Source organism: Telmatherina bonti (assembly GCF_933228915.1).
Source record: "Telmatherina bonti genome assembly, chromosome: 24".
Classification (NCBI taxonomy): domain Eukaryota; kingdom Metazoa; phylum Chordata; class Actinopteri; order Atheriniformes; family Telmatherinidae; genus Telmatherina; species Telmatherina bonti.
Window position 1 is genome coordinate 28,012,123 of NC_136633.1, and position 22,020 is coordinate 28,034,142.

The following is a 22,020-nucleotide window of genomic DNA, read 5'->3' on the forward strand; positions in this document are numbered from 1 at the left end:
CTCTGACTCTGTAGTTTATCGACACGTTGACTGACTAGTTTATCGACACGTTGACTCTGGCCGTAGTTTATCGACACGTTGACTCTGACCGTAGTTTATCGACACGTTGACTCTGACCATAGTTTATCGACACGTTGACTCTGACCATAGTTTATCGACACGTTGACTTTGACTCTGTAGTTTATCGACACGTTGACTTTGACTCTGTAGTTTATCGACACGTTGACTCTGACTCTGTAGTTTATCGACACTTGACTGACTGTAGTTTATCGACACGTTGACTCTAGTTTATCGACACGTTGACTCTAGTTTATCGACACGTTGACTCTAGTTTATCGACACGTTGACTCTGACTCTAGTTTATCGACACGTTGACTCTGACTCTAGTTTATCGACACGTTGACTTTGACTCTGTAGTTTATCGACACGTTGACTCTGACTCTGTAGTTTATCGACACTTGACTCTGACTGTAGTTTATCGACACGTTGACTCTAGTTTATCGACACGTTGACTCTGACTGTAGTTTATCGACACGTTGACTCTGACTAGTTTATCGACACGTTGACTCTGACTCTAGTTTATCGACACGTTGACTCTGTAGTTTATCGACACGTTGACTCTGTAGTTTATCGACACGTTGACTGACTGTAGTTTTTCGACACGTTGACTGACTGTAGTTTTTCGACACGTTGACTCTGTAGTTTATCGACACGTTGACTAGTTTATCGACACGTTGACTAGTTTATCGACACGTTGACTCTGTAGTTTATCGACACGTTGACTCTAGTTTATCGACACGTTGACTCTAGTTTATCGACACGTTGACTCTAGTTTATCGACACGTTGACTCTGTAGTTTTATCGACACGTTGACTCTGACTGTAGTTTATCGACACGTTGACTCTGACTCTGTAGTTTATCGACACGTTGACTGACTAAAGTTTAGACACGTTGACTGACTGTAGTTTTTCGACACGTTGACTCTGTAGTTTATCGACACGTTGACTCTAGTTTATCGACACGTTGACTCTAGTTTATCGACACGTTGACTCTGTAGTTTTATCGACACGTTGACTCTGACTCTGTAGTTTATCGACACGTTGACTCTGACTCTGTAGTTTATCGACACGTTGACTCTGACTAAAGTTTAGACACGTTGACTGACCGTATTTTATCGACACGTTGACTCTGACTGTAGTTTATCAACACGTTGACAGTAGTTTATCGACACGTTGACTCTGTAGTTTATCGACACGTTGACTCTGACTCTGTAGTTTATTGACACGTTGACTGACTGTATTTTATCGACACGTTGACTCTGACTGTAGTTTATTGACACATTGACTCTAGTTTATCGACACGTTGACTCTGACTCTAGTTTATCGACACGTTGACAGTAGTTTATCGACACGTTGACTCTGACTGTAGTTTGTCGACACATTGACTCTGACTCTGTAGTTTATCGACACGTTGACTGACTGTAGTTTATCGACACGTTGACTCTGACTCTGTAGTTTATCGACACGTTGACTCTGACTCTAGTTTATCGACACGTTGACTCTGACCGTATTTTATCGACACGTTGACCCTGACCGTAATTTATTGACACGTTGACTCTAGTTTATCGACACGTTGACTCTGATTGTAGTTTATCGACACGTTGACAGTAGTTTATCGACACGTTGACTCTGTAGTTTATTGACACGTTGACTGACTGTATTTTATCGACACGTTGACTCTGACTGTAGTTTATCGACACGTTGACTCTGTAGTTTAGACACGTTGACAGTAGTTTATCGACACGTTGACTCTGACTGTAGTTTGTCGACACGTTGACTCTGACTGTAGTTTGTCGACACGTTGACTCTGACTCTAGTTTGTCGACACGTTGACTCTGACTCTAGTTTGTCGACACGTTGACTCTGACTCTAGTTTGTCGACACGTTGACTCTGACTGTAGTTTGTCGACACGTTGACTCTGACTCTAGTTTGTCGACACGTTGACTCTGACTCTAGTTTATCGACACGTTGACTGACTCTAGTTTGTCGACACGTTGACTCTGACTCTAGTTTGTCGACACGTTGACTCTGACTCTAGTTTGTCGACACGTTGACTCTGACTCTAGTTTGTCGACACGTTGACTCTGACTCTAGTTTGTCGACACGTTGACTCTGACCCTAGTTTGTCGACACGTTGACTCTGACCCTAGTTTGTCGACACGTTGACTCTGACTCTAGTTTGTCGACACGTTGACTCTGACTCTAGTTTGTCGACACGTTGACTCTGACTCTAGTTTGTCGACACGTTGACTCTGACTCTAGTTTGTCGACACGTTGACTCTGACTGTAGTTTGTCGACACGTTGACTGACTGTAGTTTGTCGACACGTTGACTCTGTAGTTTGTCGACACGTTGACTCTGTAGTTTATCGACACGTTGACTCTAGTTTATCGACACGTTGACTCTGTAGTTTATCGACACGTTGACTCTGTAGTTTATCGACACGTTGACTCTGTAGTTTATCGACACGTTGACTCTGTAGTTTATCGACACGTTGACTCTAGTTTATCGACACGTTGACTCTAGTTTATCGACACGTTGACTCTAGTTTATCGACACGTTGACTCTAGTTTATCGACACGTTGACTCTAGTTTATCGACACGTTGACTCTGACTGTAGTTTATCGACACGTTGACTCTGACTGTAGTTTATCGACACGTTGACTCTGACTCTGTAGTTTATCGACACGTTGACTCTGACTAAAGTTTAGACACGTTGACTCTGACCGTATTTTATTGACACGTTGACTCTGACCGTATTTTATCGACACGTTGACTCTGACTGTAGTTTATCAACACGTTGACAGTAGTTTATCGACACGTTGACTCTGTAGTTTATCGACACGTTGACTCTGACTGTAGTTTATTGACACGTTGACTCTAGTTTATCGACACGTTGACTCTGACTCTAGTTTATCGACACGTTGACAGTAGTTTATCGACACGTTGACTCTGACTGTAGTTTATCGACACGTTAACAGTAGTTTATCGACACGTTGACTCTGACTCTGTAGTTTATTGACACGTTGACTGACTAGTTTATCGACACGTTGACTCTGACCGTATTTTATCGACACGTTGACCCTGACCGTAATTTATTGACACGTTGACTAGTTTATCGACACGTTGACTCTGACTGTAGTTTATCGACACGTTGACAGTAGTTTATCGACACGTTGACAGTAGTTTATCGACACGTTGACTCTGTAGTTTATTGACACGTTGACTGACTGTATTTTATCGACACGTTGACTCTGACTGTAGTTTATTGACACGTTGACTTTGACTCTGTAGTTTATCGACACGTTGACTCTGACTCTGTAGTTTATCGACATGTTGACTCTAGTTTATCGACACGTTGACTCTAGTTTATCGACACGTTGACTCTAGTTTATCGACACGTTGACTCTGACTGTAGTTTATCGACACGTTGACTCTGACTGTAGTTTATCGACACGTTGACTCTGACTGTAGTTTATCGACACGTTGACTCTGACTCTGTAGTTTATCGACACGTTGACTCTGACTGTAGTTTATCGACACGTTGACTCTGACTGTAGTTTATCGACACGTTGACTCTGACCGTATTTTATCGACACGTTGACTCTGACTGTAGTTTATCAACACGTTGACAGTAGTTTATCGACACGTTGACTCTGTAGTTTATCGACACGTTGACTCTGACGTTTATCGACACGTTGACTCTGACTAAAGTTTAGACACGTTGACTCTGACCGTATTTTATTGACACGTTGACTCTGACCGTAATTTATTGACACGTTGACTAGTTTATCGACACGTTGACTCTGACTGTAGTTTATCGACACGTTGACAGTAGTTTATCGACACGTTGACAGTAGTTTATCGACACGTTGACTGACTGTATTTTATCGACACGTTGACTCTGACTGTAGTTTATTGACACGTTGACTTTGACTCTGTAGTTTATCGACACGTTGACTCTGACTCTGTAGTTTATCGACATGTTGACTCTAGTTTATCGACACGTTGACTCTAGTTTATCGACACGTTGACTCTAGTTTATCGACACGTTGACTCTAGTTTATCGACACGTTGACTCTGACTGTAGTTTATCGACACGTTGACTCTGACTGTAGTTTATCGACACGTTGACTCTAGTTTATCGACACGTTGACTCTAGTTTATCGACACGTTGACTCTGACTGTAGTTTATCGACACGTTGACTCTGACTCTAGTTTATCGACACGTTGACTCTGTAGTTTATCGACACGTTGACTCTGTAGTTTATCGACACGTTGACTCTGTAGTTTATCGACACGTTGACTCTGTAGTTTATCGACACGTTGACTCTGTAGTTTATCGACACGTTGACTGACTGTAGTTTTTCGACACGTTGACTGACTGTAGTTTTTCGACACGTTGACTCTGTAGTTTATTGACACGTTGACTCTAGTTTATCGACACGTTGACTCTGTAGTTTATTGACACGTTGACTCTGTAGTTTATTGACACGTTGACTCTAGTTTATCGACACGTTGACTCTGTAGTTTTATCGACACGTTGACTCTGACTGTAGTTTATCGACACGTTGACTCTGACTGTAGTTTATCGACACGTTGACTCTGACTGTAGTTTATCGACACGTTGACTCTGACTCTGTAGTTTATCGACACGTTGACTCTGACTAAAGTTTAGACACGTTGACTCTGACCGTATTTTATCGACACGTTGACTCTGACCGTATTTTATCGACACGTTGACTCTGACTGTAGTTTATCAACACGTTGACAGTAGTTTATCGACACGTTGACTCTGTAGTTTATCGACACGTTGACTCTGTAGTTTATCGACACGTTGACTGACTGTATTTTATCGACACGTTGACTCTGACTGTAGTTTATTGACACGTTGACTCTAGTTTATCGACACGTTGACTCTGACTCTAGTTTATCGACACGTTGACTCTGACTGTAGTTTGTCGACACGTTGACTCCGACTCTGTAGTTTATCGACACGTTGACTCCGACTCTGTAGTTTATCGACACGTTGACTCCGACTCTGTAGTTTATCGACACGTTGACTCCGACTCTGTAGTTTATCGACACGTTGACTCTGACTCTGTAGTTTATCGACACGTTGACTCTGACTGTAGTTTACAGACATGTTGACTCTGACACTGTAGTTTATCGACATGTTGACTCTGACTCTGTAGTTTATGGTAGTTCTGAAGGGAAAGGGGTCCAACAAGCAGATGGGACCTTATTCAGTGATCAGTGGGTGTAAATGTCCTGAAAACACAATGAAGCTATGCAGCTTAAGGCATGTTAGTAACAAGTAGTCAGTATAGCTACTGCAAACCCGCTTTCAGTTTATTAAATACCTTTCCTGTACAGATGTACGTCGCGAGAGTTATAAAGGTTGAAACTTCAGTTAGCATTTTAGCATAGAGATAAATTAGCTTCATAGCAACTAAGCTAGCACGTGACTCCATCACTAAAAGTTATGCTAGCGACTTTAAATGCGCCAAACTCTCGCTGCTACTTTTAAAATAACCTTAAAAACGCACTTTGTCATAAAAATATTACCTGAAGTGAAGTGAGCAAGTTGCAACAGTAATAAAAAGCTCCAGAACCAGCGGGACTCCATTCTCCCAGTTTACGCTGAGGAGCGTAGCGCTCTGGGATCTGCTGCTTCTGTCTGATGTGATCTGCTGCTTCTGTCTGAAGCGTCCTTACGGTAATATACGCGCGCACCCTCATCCTCCGCTGCTGCCGTAATGTCGAGAAGAAAGCGCAATTTTAATTTACTGATTACATGTAATTTTTAGAAAAATTATTTAATACAGATACAATGGTCCATACCACAGACCATATCTGAAAGATGGACGGAGTCTTCGGCGGTTAAAAGTGAAGCCTATGCAGAAGTGCATAAAACTGCAGTTCGCCCCTCATCCACTAGGGGCTCAAAAACAGAGCAAATCCCCTTGTTAAAAGGACCGACTTCACAACAGAAAGAAACATGTTTACAGCAGAAATAAACATGTTTACAGCAGAAATAAAAATGTTTACAGCAGAAATAAACATGTTTAAGTTTTAGGTTTAACAGGTCAGGTTTACCTTCATGACAACTGTGGAGGGAGTGAATTTTTTTCTAACTGGCCTGTTTAAAAGTAATTTAATCTTGAAGCTTGGCATATTTAGGAGCGTGTTCTTTAGATTGACAGGCCAGTCGAGGCACATGGCTGCCCTCCCTGAACCTGGTTGTGCCGGAGGTTTTCCTCCTGTTTTCCTTCCCACTGTCGCTGCGTGCAGCTCAAGATGGGAGATTGGATCAAAGTCATGATTCGATGCAATCAGTTGGTTTCTATTATAGGATATGTGTGAATTGGCTTGAAATGATGTGGATGTAAAGTGTCCTGTGACAACATTGTTGTGAAGTGGCGTTGTCCAAAAAAAGCTGAATTGAATTGAATCATCAAACATAGATACACAAATTAGTCCATGTGACTGTTAAACAGCTCTCAATCCAATGTTTCCTCAGCACAGACGTAGAGCGACAACAGCTTATTAAAGCCTGTATGACTTGTACATTATATACCTGTATATTGACTTTATTGCAAAGTTATTCTTGATGGAAAACAAACAAACAAACAACACTCCACCACCATCCTTTTCCTTGTTAACGATGGTAACATTAACTGAAAGGTCAGTAAAACACCTATAAACATTCTTATCTCTGAATTTCTGTTAATATGAATGATGGCAGTGCTTAAAACGTGTTGAACACAACCAGATGTGGGATAAAAAGAGGAGGAGGAGGAAAGATGTCCTCCTGGGATCTGGGCTGTAAGACAGCGGAGGAGATAGAGGACAGGTGGAGAAGGGAAGCAATCAAAGGAGAGCAGACAGAGTAGAAATAGTGCAGAAATATTAGAGATTTTATTTCATATTTGTTCAATCTGTGAATGCATTTAGCTCTTGTGGGATTTTCCTAAAGTTTGGACTTGTTTGAGGCTTTGCAGACCCGGTTTATTCTCCACGGCGGAGCAGCAATGCAGAAAGTGTGTCTGTCTCTCCTGTCTGGCTTATGCCTTCAGCTGGTCTTCTTCTGCAGCGCAGAGGAAGGTCTCGAGTTCCCCAACTTTGACGGGAAAGACAGGGTGCTGGACATCAACGAGCGCAACTACAAGAAGGCGCTGAAGAGATACGACCTGCTGTGCCTGTTCTACCATGAACCTCTGCCGGCTAACAAAGGCCTGCAGAAGAGGTTCCAGATGACGGAGCTCGTGCTGGAGGTCAGTAAAGGGGGTGTGAAGAGGTGGGAAGAGGGGAGGTTAGAACCGCAGCAAAGGAAGGAAAAGCCAAAGATCAGAACTGGTCTTCTGTCTGGCAATGCAAAGAGTTTTATAACTGAAATTCAGAGAAATCCAACATCATTGTTGCAATAAAAATATAATAGAAGTGAATTTCTTCCCATCAGCTGATGCAATCGTTTCTATTTTCCTCAGTTTCACATGTGACACCATGAGTTTGGAACATTTTCATTTTTATAACATGTAAATTCTCCTAAATGTCCACAAGAAAACTATTTAATCACATGTGAACCTCATGTAAAATCCCATGTGAAACTGATATAATCACATATGAATCCAGTGTAGGTTGAAATCTACAACAACATGTAAGACATGTGCAGCTTCATTAGTTTTACATGTTATAACCAGAGATGTTCCTATGTGCATAACGTGTTTCACATTAGCGAAGCCGCATGGGCTACACATGTGAAATATGGTTTTCTGGACGGGATAAATCAGCGGTAACGTTTCTGCTGATGTCTTCAGGTCAGCACCGTTACCTGCAACCTGCCAACAACATATCAGATAAAAAGCCGAGTTGAGGGACGTGTGTGCTGTAACACACGGAGCAGTGAAGGCGTCATGGAAGACCAAACAATCTGCAGGTTTCATCAGATCAACTCACAGCAGAACAAGTGTTTCCTGTAATCATAACAATCATGCATTTAATTTAAAAGCACATTTCAAGTCACTCAAGGACAATAAAAACAGGCATTGAAACAATAAAAAACCATGAAAAGAACAAAGAAGTGTTGGACAGGGTGATTACAGGGAGTATGCTTTGTTGAACAGGTGTGTTTGAACAGATGTAAACAGATGTCTGGTGGGATGGCGTTCCACGCTTGTCTTGTTCTCCTGCAGCAGGGGATCAGGACAAACCCTCCCTTGTCCTCCAAACATGCAGACTTTCTGCACAAATATAAGCTGAAGTTTGACTGGCGAGTCTGGATTTTACCTTTCCACACATTAAAGTACCAAGCGGTGATTTTCATTTGGTTCCACGCGTCAGGGGAATGCTTCTAGGTCATTCCGTTAATTATAGCCAATTCCCATTCGCTGTCGGTCTGTGACTTGGAGATGGATCAACCTTCACTTCTCCTGAGCAAGAACTGAAGGAGAACACAGGAGTTTACACAGCATGTCGTCAGTTATCAGAAGAAAGCAGTTCTGACTTCAGCGCACACACCTAAAGCCAGAACCTGATGAGGACTCCTGGAGGTGCGAAGCTAAACGTAAGGTCCAGAAGGGGGGGGGGGCTTTGATGTGGAGCTTCACAGATAAAATGGCTGCTTTAGCTGTCAGGCTTTTCAGGGGAAACGACAGTCATGAGGTGTTATCAAAACACGGAGACTTCTCTCCTTCCCTGGCTTCTTGCTGGAGGCTTTTATACGTCCAGACTGGTGCGGTTCTACAGGTGAAACGTTAAAGCAGCGTCTTCACGAAGACGACTGGTTTATTTTGTGTCGATCTTCCAGCTTACGGCCCAGGTCCTGGAGAACAAAGACATTGGGTTTGGAATGGTGGACTCCCAGAAGGATGTCAAAGTAGCAAAAAAACTGGGTAAGACTTTTACGTTTTTATCACCTGGCGAGTGAAGCTAAGCGTCATGAAAAACGCTCTGTCATCCAACCAGGTCTGGAGGAGGTGGGCAGCCTCTACGTCTTCAAGGACGACCGAGTCATCGAGTTTGATGGGGAGCTCTCGGCTGACACGTTGGTGGAGTTTCTGTTGGATGTGAGTGGAACAAGTTTGTTTCACATGTGGATCCACCTTTAAAGCACATGTGAATCATGTGAAAATGTTCTTAGACCATCCCTTTGGTCACCACCTTTCTAAGCAGTGGCTGGTTAAGTTAACCAACACTGGAAGCACAGTAAGCTTCTATCTAAGCTATTTACACTAGCAAAGAGAAAAAACACATTTGCGGGGGACATGATCCACATGTGTATTCACATGTGATGTGTCTATGATTACTGTGAAAATGAACCATATTTCTATATTTGCTATACATGCTGAGAAAATGTAGCTTATGGGTCCTACATGAAGCACATCTGAAGCACATGTGAAGCACATAAGATTAACATGTGAAGCACACACACACACACACACACACACACACACACACACACACACATATATATATATATATATATATATATATATATATATATATATATATATATATATATATATATATATATATATATATATATATATATATATATAAACCTTTTTATGTGGATCACGTGGAATAAATCTGCCTGACAAGTGGCCCTCATGAAAATGTTCACAAACCATGTTTTCAAGTGTGGATCACACATGAAGCACATGTGAACCACGTATGATCCACATGTGGTTATTCTGTAGGGGATTTTATGACAATAACAAAGGCAAGTTGCTGATAATGATCCATAAATAATAAAATAATTTCCTTCATACGCCACAGTTCAGATTAGCTCAAAATTTAGTATTTTTTATAAATAAGTTTAATCTTTTTTACATCATATTGCAAAAAAAAGAAAAAGATGTTGGAAAAAAAATCACCAAAGATATTCCACGTCCAACTAAAAACACCTCCCAAACCTGGATATTTAATATAAACCTACTTTGTGCACCAGTTTTTTTTATAATTTCTTTCATAAGTTGGACTAAAAACCTACTTTCTAACCGCATTCCCCAGGTGCTGGAGGACCCGGTGGAGATGATCAATAATGCGATGGAGCTGCGAGCCTTTGAGAGAATGGAGGAAGACATCCGCCTCATCGGTTACTTCAAAGGAGAGGATTCACGTTCGTTTTTAATTTGAATTCATTTGTAGTGTGACGGCTGAAGACGCCCCTCACAGCGGCCTTACTGTGCTCCCAGGATGCTAATGGGATCCAGAGGCTAATGGAGCCACATCACCATGAAGCCTAACAGCCTGTTAAAGAGAAACCTGATTCCAGACACACTCACTCAGTCTCATGAGAGCCTTTAAATAATCTCTAGCTCTTCCATGTAATAGGTCAAACTGCAATTATAGTTTCTCCCTCTCACACAGAAAAGGAGGTAAAGCGAAGCAGGGAAGATGCTACATGGTATGATACAAGAGTGGCACAAATTTTCATTATGAAGCCCATATCAGTCCAGAGATGAGTTGCTCCTTGGTGCTGACCTTGTTGGTGGTAGAGCCAGAAGCACATTACAAGCGTATAAAACTGTATTAGGAGAAACTTGGTTACAGGAATGAAGACAGTGGAATCATGATGCTGGGAAATTGAATGAGGAGAATGAGCTTTACAGCCTGCCTCCAACATCTCAAATCTCAGATTTGTCTCAGGATAAGCCCTGAATGTGAAAACTGAACTCTAACACTGACTTTACTTTTACTTTGTGTTCCTGTCAGTCATCCTTTCCTTCTCTGTTTTCTCAGATTTTAAAGCCTTTCAGGAGGCCTCGGAGCGCTTTCAGCCTTACATCAAGTTTTTTGCCACATTCGACAAATCTGTAAGTTTGTGTTTGTATGAATATTTTTCCTTTGCTTCGACAAACAAAAACCACCAAAAGGACTAAAACTGAAGTAAGAAAAGCAGACATGTTTTTCTTTTCAAATAAAATGGTAAAAAAAAAAAGGAAATTATTAAGAACACTACAGATGGGGCTGAAAGGTTAGCCTTATACAACATTCTGTATGCTTTGTATTTCAGAATGTATCATTTAAACCATTTTATTCATTAATTTTATTATATATCTATTTGCTGTCCAAAGCTTTGCTCAGGCTGTGTAAAAAAATTATATTTTTGGAAAAATGTTTATGTCATATCTGAGATAAAATCAGTGGATTAGTAGCCTTCAAATTTATGTTAGCTGAAAATTAATTAGCTTAACCTAGCACAAACATAGCCTTCACTTCTCTAAAGGCAGTAACTACTTGCTAGCCTGCTAGCTAACAAACATGTAACCAAACTACAGAAGTTTAACTGTTCAGAAATTATTTTAGCTGCCGTACAACCTATAAAACCTGTATTTTGTAAAAGGTTTTTAGTTATTACTTAGCTTTGGCAATACAAGTTTGTACATTTTACAGCATGTGCTAATGTAAGGATATCTGCCTAGCCTCTTTCTCATCTCCTTAACTCATAATTAGAACCAGCAGGTTGATTTATGTACATTTTTTGTATGCTAAAAACTAAGTGACAAACTAAGTGAAAAACTAGTGACCTAGCACAAACCTAGCCTTTGCTTCTCTAAAGCTAGTAACTACTTGCTAGCCTGCTAGCTAGCCATTGAAATTCAACTGTTCAGAAATAATTTTAGCTCCCGTAAAACCTGTAAAACCAGTATTTGTAATACATTTGTAGTCATTACTTTGTTTTAGCAATTAAAGTACGTGATTTTAATAGCATGTGCTAATGTAAGGATATCTTAGCCTTAGCCCATTTCTAGTGTCCTATACACATACTTAACTTTCAAAAGATTGATACATGTTAAATTTTTGTATGCAAAAAGCCAATAAGCTTCAGTGAGCACAAATTTAGCCATTTGGTTCCCAAAGAAGAGAAACTTGCTGGCATCAACCTTGGTGACTGCTAATTAGTATGTAACTGAACTACAGAAGTTCATCTGGGTTAAAAACTATTTTTTACTTTATTAACAAAGCTGTTAGCTTCCTAGCTTAGCTTGTTAGCTTTTAGCTGGCATATTTAAATATACAGATGTAAAAACAAGTGTTCCATCTCCCAGGAAACAGGAAATGAATGTGTAAACTATAGTTTCAGTAAATGTAAACACTGAAAGGTCATAGTTGTTTAATGGCCATCTATTGATTAAAATTAGCCCTTATACTTACATCATTTGACAACTTGGATTGTTTATTTTGTTTAAGGTTGCCAAACATCTTTCCCTGAAGATGAATGAAGTGAATTTCTATGAGCCATTCATGGAGGAGCCAGCCATACTGCCCGGCAGACCTCTGTCAGAGATGGACATTGTTGAATTTGTCAACCAACACAGAAGGTTAACTTGAACTACACATGAAGGTTCAGATACAACGAGACTTGTATTAAGTCGAGTTTTACTGCTAATGTGCTTTCTCCAGGGCGACGTTGAGGAAACTACGGGCAGAAAATATGTTTGAGATATGGGTGAGTAATTATTTGGTCCAATTAAAGTATAAATAATGACTTTCTAAACATATATTATGTTGTTTTTATACAAACACAGCTTGTTTTGGTAATTCATTGTCCACCTCCAGGAGGATGATATGGATGGGATACATATTGTTGCCTTTGCTGAAGAGGAGGACCCTGGTCTGTAGCTACATTTCAGACCATTTTGTTGTTTCTTTCTTTTACACTAATGATACAGTACAACTGCCCTGTTATCCCCAGATGGCTACGAGTTCCTGGAGATCCTGAAAGATGTGGCCAGAGACAACACCAACAATCCAGAGCTCAGCATCGTCTGGATCGATCCTGATGACTTCCCTCTGGTCCTACCTCCTCATTAAATGGACTTTTATAACAAAAACATTTACTAAAATCATCCTTGGCAGGAATATATAACTTATTTACAAGCTCTTATCTAAAGAACTTTATCTTATCCTCCAGCTGACTACTTACTGGGAAAAAACCTTCAAGTTGGACCTGTTTAGGCCTCAGATTGGAGTGGTTAACGTCACTGATGTGAGTAGGGCTTTAGAAATAAAATATAAACTAAAAATACCAAAGAATGAAGTTCTTATTTGTTGGTTTTACTGTGTGTTGTTTCAGGCTGACAGCGTTTGGCTGGACATGTCCAACGACGAGGACCTGCCCACTGCAGAGGAGCTGGAGGACTGGATTGAGGACGTCCTGTCAGGGAGGGTGAACACCGAGGATGACGACGAGTTCGCAGACGACCTGCAAGACGACCACTACATCACAGAAGATGGCAGTGACACTTATGACCCAGATGAAGAGGAAGATGGTGATGATTAAAACTACAAAAGGCTTTTCTTTGAATAATTCTGCAGTATAGACAATATAGATGGTAGCTTTCAAAGATAGAAACAGATGTGATGTGTTCATTGTGGGAGTATTCGTGACATAGTTTATGTTTTACAGTTTTTTGCCACTTGGGGTAGCATTGGACCAAACAACAGCTTAATGAGAAAAATAAAAATGAGCCGTAAGAGGAATAATACTAAAACTAACATCCCATAATGTTAACAATAGTTTATTCACTGATTAAATGTTGATTAATGTTTATTCCTTAAATTTACAACTGTATGTACATCCACTTAAAGCGTTTAAAGGTTCAGCGTTCAGGATTTACTGACACCTAGTGGTAAAGATGGGCATAGCGATGAGTTCAAATGTCCATCATATCATCGGTTTCCACATTTTTTTTTTTTTTTTTTTTTTTTAACATATTAGCTTTTTTCTTACCTTTTTAGTTCCCCCTATGAACAGCAAAAGTACTTGTTTCACATCCTGAGAGGAAGCTGGGGTGATGGTACTATTTATTTACCAGGAAGTACGATGCTTTTTACAAACTCCTATACGTCTTTATTCTAGTTGTTTCTTTTTGTTTGTACTGCTACTTTTATTAACACTTCACTTGCAAACATTTTAACTCTTCCTTTAAAAAGAATGTAACCAATAAAAATCAACAATGACCATGTTGATGTATTTTCTGTTCATGTTCTGATTTTTGTCCATTCAGAGACACCATAGAAAAAATGAGGGGTCGGCCATTTCACTATTTAATCAAATTATCGCAATGTAACACGTGTCGGTTACGTTTCATAAATGTTAAAAACTGATTACTGTTCATCATAACACCTAAAAGACAGAAACGGAGCTGTGACATCAGGCACGAACATACTGTAAAAATCGCGAGTGGCGAGTAAACAACAGTTAGCATTGGTCCAATGCAGGGTCAACGTACTTCGAAGTGTGGATTTGTCGGCTACATACATCGTGGTAACACCAAGCTGTCCACCCTGCTGTCCCGATCTTTGTTTAGCATGTAGCAAAGGCTACAAGTGGCGGCTCCTTTTCCCCCTGAATTCATTTCACATAAAAAAACTGTGGATGCGCAGCAGTCAAGTGTGGAGGAACACATTGAGGATGTATATGTGTGAATGTATTCAAAATTCGCCTTTACACAGAGGACTTTTTACTTTGCTGTATAGATCTGCAGCATCCAGAACGCAGAGGGCAGCATAGATCTGTTTTCATCACCAGACTCTGGCTCGTTTCTTTGAGGAAAATCAGGTTTTAATAATCAAATGGAGTTTAGGTCCATTTGCTACAATGGACAGACGAGCTGGGACTGCAAAAACTTGGATTATGGCCGACTAAATGACAACAAATTAATTTAATTCCAGGTGTCTTAGCAGTATGATGTTTTATTACAGGCAACGTTACCTGGAGAGGTGAACTCTCAGTCTAAGGAGAACTTGACTGGGCCACCTCCTCCATGTTCTACGTTACCACCCACAGGACAAAACGCCTTTCCGGATTGGTCGATTGTGTATCTGTTCAATGCAAATATAAAGAAAAATCTACCTGGGTAGAAAAATTAACCGAGGTAGGTTGTAAAATCGCTGGACAGAACTTCATCCTTGGTGTGAATGGGAGCGTGCTTATCCGGGGTCGGGTCGCGGGGGCAGCAGCCTAAGCAGGGAAGCACAGACTTCCCTCTCCCCAGCCACATTTGCCAACTCTGCGGGGGGATCCCGAGGCGTTCCCAGGCCAGCCGAGAGATATAATCCCTCCAGCGTGTCCTGGGTCTTCCCCGGGGTCTCCTCCCAGAGGGACGTGCCTGGAACACCTCACCAGGGAGGTCCAGGAGGCATCCTGACCAGATGCCCGAGCCACCTCAACTGGTTCCTCTCGATGTGGAGGAGCAGCGGCTCTACTCTGATCTCCTCCCGGATGACCGAGCTCCTCACCCTATCTCTAAGGGAGAGCCCGGCCACCCTGCGGAGGAAACTCATTTCAGCCGCCTGTATACGAGATCTCCTTCTTTCGGTCACGACCCACAGCTCATGACCATAGGTGAGGGTAGGAACGTAGATCGACTGGTAAATCGAGAGCTTCGCCTTCTGGCTCAGCTCCTTCTTCACCACGACAGACCGGCGCAGAGTCCGCATTACTGCAGACGCCGCACCGATCCGATCGATTGAGTGGTTTTGACTTCATTATAAACCCAAATTTGACAGATTTACTGTTTAGTGAAGGAAGAGAGCAAAGAAGAGTCAGGACTAAAGACAGGTTCTGAAATCCAGCAAAGACCTGAACCAGGACCTGAGAGATGATACTTGACCTTCAGCTGATCTATCTATGCTGGTCGAAGCCTCATCAGAAATGGTCTCCATGGATACATGGCTGTCATGAAGCCAGAAGAGGCTTTGGCCAAGAACTGGAGTGACAATCAGTGGAAATTCAATTCAATTCAATTCAATTCAACTTTATTTATATAGCGTCAAATCACGGCAATGCCATCTCAAGACGCTTTACAGACAAGGGGAAAACATAATGAAGGCCAATTCATAACAGCCTATATAAGGAAACCAACAGATTGAGTTGAGTCCAACTCAATCTCCCATCCTGAGCAAGCACACTGGCAACAGTGGGAAGGAAAAAACTCCCTTTTAACAGGAAGGAAACCTCCGGCAGAACCCGGCTCAGGACAGGCAGCCATCTGCCTCTGCTGTGTGGGGGGAAGAGGACAGAAAGACAACAGACAACAGGAACTGCTACTCCCGGCCAGGAGACCTGCTGAGACAGGAGACATACATGTTAATGATGCAACACTGTTGGGGGGGGGGATAAAAGAGAGAGATAAAGAGAAAAAGAAAGAAGCTCAGTGTATCAGGAAATGTCCCTCAGCAGTCTAAACCTATAGCAGCATAACTAAGGGATGCTAACCATCCCTAGCTATAGGACTTATCAAAAAGATAAGTCTTCAGCCTAGTCTTAAAGGTGGGGAGGGTGTCTGCTTCCCTAACACTAACTGGGAGCTTATTCCATAAGAGAGGGGCCTGATAACCAAAGGCTCTGCCTCCTGCTCGGCTCTTTGAGACTCTAGGAACCACAAGTAAGCCTGCAGTCTGCGAACAAAGTACTCTGCTTGGTATATAAGGAACTATGAGGTCTTTGATATATAGTGGTGCCTGGTTGTGGAGGGCTTTATATGTAAGGAGAAGGATTTTAAATTCTATTCTAGATTCAACAGGCAGCCAATGAAGAGAGGCTAAAACTGGAGAAATATGATCTCTCCTGCTGGTTCTGGTCAGGACTCTGGCTGCAGAATTCTGGATCAGCTGAAGGCTTTTCAGGGCATATTTAGGACAGCCCAGTAATAGAGAGTTACAGTAATCTGGTCTCGAAGTAACAAAAGCGTGAACCAGTTTTTCTGCATCACTCCGAGACAGAATGTCCCTAATTTTGGCTATATTACGTAAATGAAAGAAGGCTGTTTTAGTAACCTGCTTAATATGTGGGCCAAAGGACAGGTCAGGGTCAAATATTACTCCAAGGTTTCTCACTGTAGCACTGGAAGCTAAAGTAATGCCATCCAGGTTCATTACAAAACCGGAAAATTTAGCTCTGAGTTTTTCAGATCCAACGAGAATTACTTCAGTCTTATCTGAGTTTAAGAGGAGAACATTTCTAGACATCCAAGTCTTTATGTCTATGAGACAATTTTGTAGCCTATCGGGCTGATTTGTTTCATCTGGTTTAAAGGATAAGTATAGTTGAGTATCATCTGCATAACAATGAAAGTTTATTCCATGCTGTCTAATAATTTTGCCTAAAGGGAGCATATATAGTGTGAAGAGTACTGGTCCAAGTACAGAACCTTGAGGAACTCCGTGACTTACTGTAGTTTGGGAGGAGGACTTGTCATTTACATGAACAAACTGAAGTCTATCAGATAAATATGATTTAAACCAGCTTAACGCTGTACCTGTAATTCCAACCACCTGTTCTAGTCTCTGTAACAGAATGTTATGATCGACTGTATCAAATGCAGCACTAAGATCAAGCAAGATAAGTACGGACACAAGTCCTTTGTCTGAGGCCATAAGAAGGTCATTAGTAACTTTCACCAATGCTGTCTCAGTGCTATGATGAGCTCTAAATCCTGACTGAAACTCCTTGCATAAATTATTTCTGCTCAGGTGGGCATGTAGCTGAGCGGAAACTATTTTCTCCAGAATTTTGGACATAAACGGGAGGTTAGATATAGGTCTATAATTTGCTATCACCTCTGGATCCAGAGATTGCTTTTTAAGTAAAGGCTTGATTACGGCAGTTTTAAATGATTGTGGTACATATCCTGTCACTAAAGACATATTGATAAGATTTAGTAGTGATGTATTAATTAAAGGGAAAATGTCCTTAAAGAGGCTCGTTAGGAGAGGGTCTAAGATACAGGTGGATGGTTTAGATGAAGCTATTATTATAGTTAATTCAGAGGTTTGGACAGGACAGAAACTATTTAGATACAAGTCAGATCCTGGTTCTAAGGATGCTTCGGAGACCACAACAGGCTCAACATTATAGGTAGAAGGAAGAATATTGTGGATTTGATCTCTAATAGTGTCAATTTTATTCCTGAAAAAATACATGAAATCATCACAGCTAAGTGAGAAAGGAATACATGGCTCCACAGCGCTCCGGCTCCTAGTAAGCCTAGCTACAGTGCTGAAAAGAAACCGAGGGTTGTTTTTGTTTTCCTCTATCAATGATGAATAATAAGCTGTTCTTGCCATACGTAAGGCTTTTTTGTATACGATTAAACTTTCTTTCCAGGTTAAGTGAGACTCCTCTAGTCCTGATGAACGCCATCTGTTTTCCAAACGCCTTGACGCCTGTTTTAGAGCTCGAAGCTGGGAATTAAACCAGGGAGCCTTCATAATCTTACCTAATTTCTTCTTCTTTAGGGGAGCAACATTATCCAAGGTTGTACGCATTGAAGCTGTTATAGTATCAGCATGTTGATCAATCTGAGCAGGAGTAAGGCTTAAAGGGGGACTCTCAGTCATGCTAACACATGGTAGATGTGAAAAAATTTATTCAATTGATTGTTTAAATTTTGTAATATTATTGTCTGATAAACATCTACTATAGTAGAATTTATGTTTGGTCAGTGAGTAATCAAATAAAGTGAATTCAAAGGTTAATAAGAAGTGATCGGACAAGACAGGGTTTTGAGGAAATACTTTGAGCTTATCAGTCTCAATACCATATGTTAGAACCAGATCAAGAGTGTGACCATGAGAGTGAGTGGCTACATTGACATTTTGTGAAAACCCAATTGAGTTTAGAATAGAGCTAAAGGAAATGTTTAAACTATCATTTTCAACGTCAACATGAATATTAAAATCACCTAGTACAATGACCTTATCAGTAGTCAGCACTAACTCAGACAAGAGATCAGAGAATTCGGTCAGAAACTCGGAGTAAGGTCCAGGTGGGCGATACACTAATGCTAAAAGGAGCGGTTTCTCTGAATTCCATTTTGGATGAGATAAATTTAATGTCAGGAATTCAAAGGATTTATAGTTAGTTTTGTGCTTAGGATTAATTAAAAATTCTGACTTAAAGATAGCTGCAACACCTCCTCCTCTGCCTGTAGTTCTAGGAATGTGAAAGTTTAAATAGTTAGCTGGCGTAGCTTCATTAATACTAACATAATCCTCTTGCTGTAACCAGGTTTCCGTAAGACAGAATAAATCAATGTGGTGATCACCTATCAAGTCATTGACTAATAAAGACTTATTTGGGAGGGATCTAATATTCAGTAGGCCACACTTTATTGTCTTATTTTCAGATTTTATTAGATCCATTGTTTTTATTTTTATGAGGTTTTCACGATTAACCCCAGAAGTGTTTTTGTGTTGTTTAATTCTTACTGCTGGGGAGTTGTATAAGGTCGGAATGGGGTTTTGGGTGGGCGGCGGCAGGTGGGAAGCTGCAGAAAAGTGTGTAGGACTACAATTCTGCCTCCTGGTCCCAACCCTGAGTTGTCAATTTAGCTGACTAATAAAAGAGTCCATATTGCTAGATAAGAGAGCGGCTCCATCCAACGTGGGATGGATGCCATCTCTCCTAATAAGACCAGGCTTTCCCCAAAAAGCGCTCCAATTATCTATAAAACCCACGTTGTTATCGGGACACCACCTAGACAACCAGCGGTTGAAGGATGACATGCGGCTAAACATGTCATCGCTGATTAAATTTGGCAAGGGACCAGAGAAAACTACGGAGTCCGACATGCTCTTGGCAAAGTTACACACCGAAGCAACATTCATTTTAGTGACCTCCGATTGGCGTAACCGGGTGTCGTTACCGCCGACGTGAATTACAATCTTACGGTATTTACGTTTAGCCTTAGCCAGCAGTTTCGAATACGATTCGACGTGGCCCGCTCTGGCCCCAGGAATGCATTTGACTATGGTCCCCGGTGTCTCTAGAGCCACGTTTCTGACTATGGAACTACCTATAATCAGGGTTTCTGCCTCAGCGGGTGTGTCGCCGAGCGGGGAAAATCTGTTAGAAACGTGAACAGGTCGGTGGTGGCCAGTGGGTTTTGGTTTGGGGCTACGCTTCCGCCTGACCGTCGTCCAGCCCGCCTCGGCTCCCGGCTGTGCGGGAACTGCTGAGGGACGGCTCGGGATGGCTGCCCTGGCTGGTAGCTCCGCACTGGCTAATGGGGGCTTGCTGACTAACTGCTTCCCTAACTGAGGGCGGAGCTGGGCTTCTAACTCACAGAGCCTCGCCTCCAAAGCTGCCAAGCTGCTACACCTACCGTTATCACTAAAGGAGGCGGAGGAGTAGCTAAACATCAGACACACCGAGCAAGAAAAGGCAGGGGACCGGGGTGTGGGACGAGAGCTAGCAGCCATGCTAAAACCGAGTGCTTGAGCTGTTTAAGTCAGTAAACAGAAAGCCAAAGATCCCAAAAATAAATGCAATATATAGAACAGTGGTTTGGGAAGATATTGTGCGCTAAAGTGAGTGGTTGGTTAACAATAGATAGAAGTTAGAAAGAAGTTAAAGGAGCCAACGGCTCATAGCAATCCGCAGTGACACACGCTAGGGAAACAGGAAATGACACAATACGTTACCGCAACGTCAGCACGTCCAACTTTGCCAAATTGACGTGGGCAACCACGTCAAGGGAAACAGGTCTGATATGGGGATGGATCCTCCCTAGAACCTGGACCTTAACCGGATAGAATTACATCATTGATGTGAACATTCCCGTTGTCGCTGATTGGATAAAAAAATCATGTGAATTATTCGGATGAAATATACGAAGGAGGTGTGACACTTTACTCAAATAACGTGTTTTTATTCTCCTAAAGTGATTCGACCAATAGAAACACATTTCTTCATTACACATGAAATTTTCCTTTTACTCACCTTTGATTTTTTTTTTAAATTTTTTTTTTTTACCACATTTCACCTTTAATTTCACTTTTAAATTCCTCATTAATGCTTAAGAGATTTTTTTCCATCAATGAACATCCTTAACTTGAATTATTGAAACGCTGGTAAATAATTGAGTAAAATCTTTATTCTTAATGGAAGCGGGGATGTGGACGCTGGAGACAGCCTGCCAATCGAACTTAGTCCCACTGAACATGAATAAGTAATACAAGAATCATCCCCTGGTGCTAGATGTGCTGCTTGGTGTTGACAGGATGTTCGTTTCGTGGTGTTGGATTGACACTTCATCTGTGCTGCTGATGAGAGAACACTCAGCTCTGAATGTGCGAGTGTTAACATCTAAACGTGACCTGAGGCCAGTAAACATGTCACGCTCTTTCCAGAGGAGAAAAAGCCACAAGTTATGGTGCAAGTGTGACATTCTGCAGGGGTTTCATGTCAGATTTCCTACATGGATGTTACACTGAAGCCAACGAAAGGATGACACAAGCATGATGTCAGTGGAAAAACTGTAAAGAACAAAGCAAAGGTGCTTGAAGCAAGAAGGGGTTTCCTCTCATGACTCCATCAATACATAACCAAGTCATCTGAGGAGAAATGAAGGGTAGAAAACATCCTATTTAGATGCAAATGCTCCTCATTTCCCCCTCCGTGCATCCTCTTCCTCCTGCACGGAGCAGGCTGCTACAGGAGGAGGATTAAGCCAAGGACAGATGAGTTCCGACAGCCCGCCTCCTGCCCCCGGCTCGGGGAGGGATGAGGTTGCTGCTTTTCAGCACCGGACACCGACACTGACATTCATTTACCCACAAGGCTCGGCTGCGTGGCTGACAGGTTGACGGCGAGCCAATTACTGCTGGGCTCCATGACAACAAAAAGCCACCAAAATAAGGGCACAAAAAGAGCCGATATTTGGTCCAGACATGTCAGACGGCAGGGCGGGAGGCTTAATGTGCGGCGACAGAAGAGAGTGTTACCAAGCCTGCAGGGAGGGAAGGATGGTGCACATGGGGACGCCTGGACGTGGAACTGTGGGCTGGTTGGGAGGAAAATGTGATGATTTCTGTTGAAGATGAGGATATTTCAAACAGCATTTCTCATAGTTATATTATTATTGAATTATGTTATTTTACACGTTGATGGAGATTTTCACCCACCACCCACTTTGCTAGTGCCGGGTTAGACTTCTTTTACCT

At 41.7% G+C, this 22,020-nt stretch overlaps 2 protein-coding genes across 2 annotated transcripts in view; one reads left to right on the forward strand and one right to left on the reverse strand.

Annotated features, from left to right (window-relative positions):
* Positions 1 to 5,723, reverse strand: part of poglut1 (protein O-glucosyltransferase 1) — a 56,375-nt gene extending 50,652 nt beyond the window's left edge. Inside the window, exon 1 of the mRNA XM_079263681.1 lies at positions 5,629 to 5,723. Within this exon, the coding sequence (XP_079119807.1) occupies positions 5,629 to 5,689 (61 nt within the window). The 5' untranslated portion in view covers positions 5,690 to 5,723. The remainder of the gene's footprint in view (positions 1 to 5,628) is intronic.
* Positions 5,724 to 7,094: 1,371 nt separating this feature from the next.
* Positions 7,095 to 13,351, forward strand: LOC306774167 (calsequestrin-2-like; the record flags this gene model as incomplete). Its single annotated transcript, XM_079264147.1, has 11 exons — positions 7,095 to 7,337; positions 8,870 to 8,954; positions 9,028 to 9,128; positions 10,075 to 10,183; positions 10,807 to 10,880; positions 12,259 to 12,389; positions 12,472 to 12,517; positions 12,628 to 12,682; positions 12,764 to 12,864; positions 12,983 to 13,057; positions 13,145 to 13,351. The coding sequence occupies 11 exons, from the start codon at positions 7,095 to 7,097 to the stop codon at positions 13,349 to 13,351; spliced, it is 1,227 nt and encodes a 408-aa protein (XP_079120273.1).
* Positions 13,352 to 22,020: the final 8,669 nt, after the last annotated feature.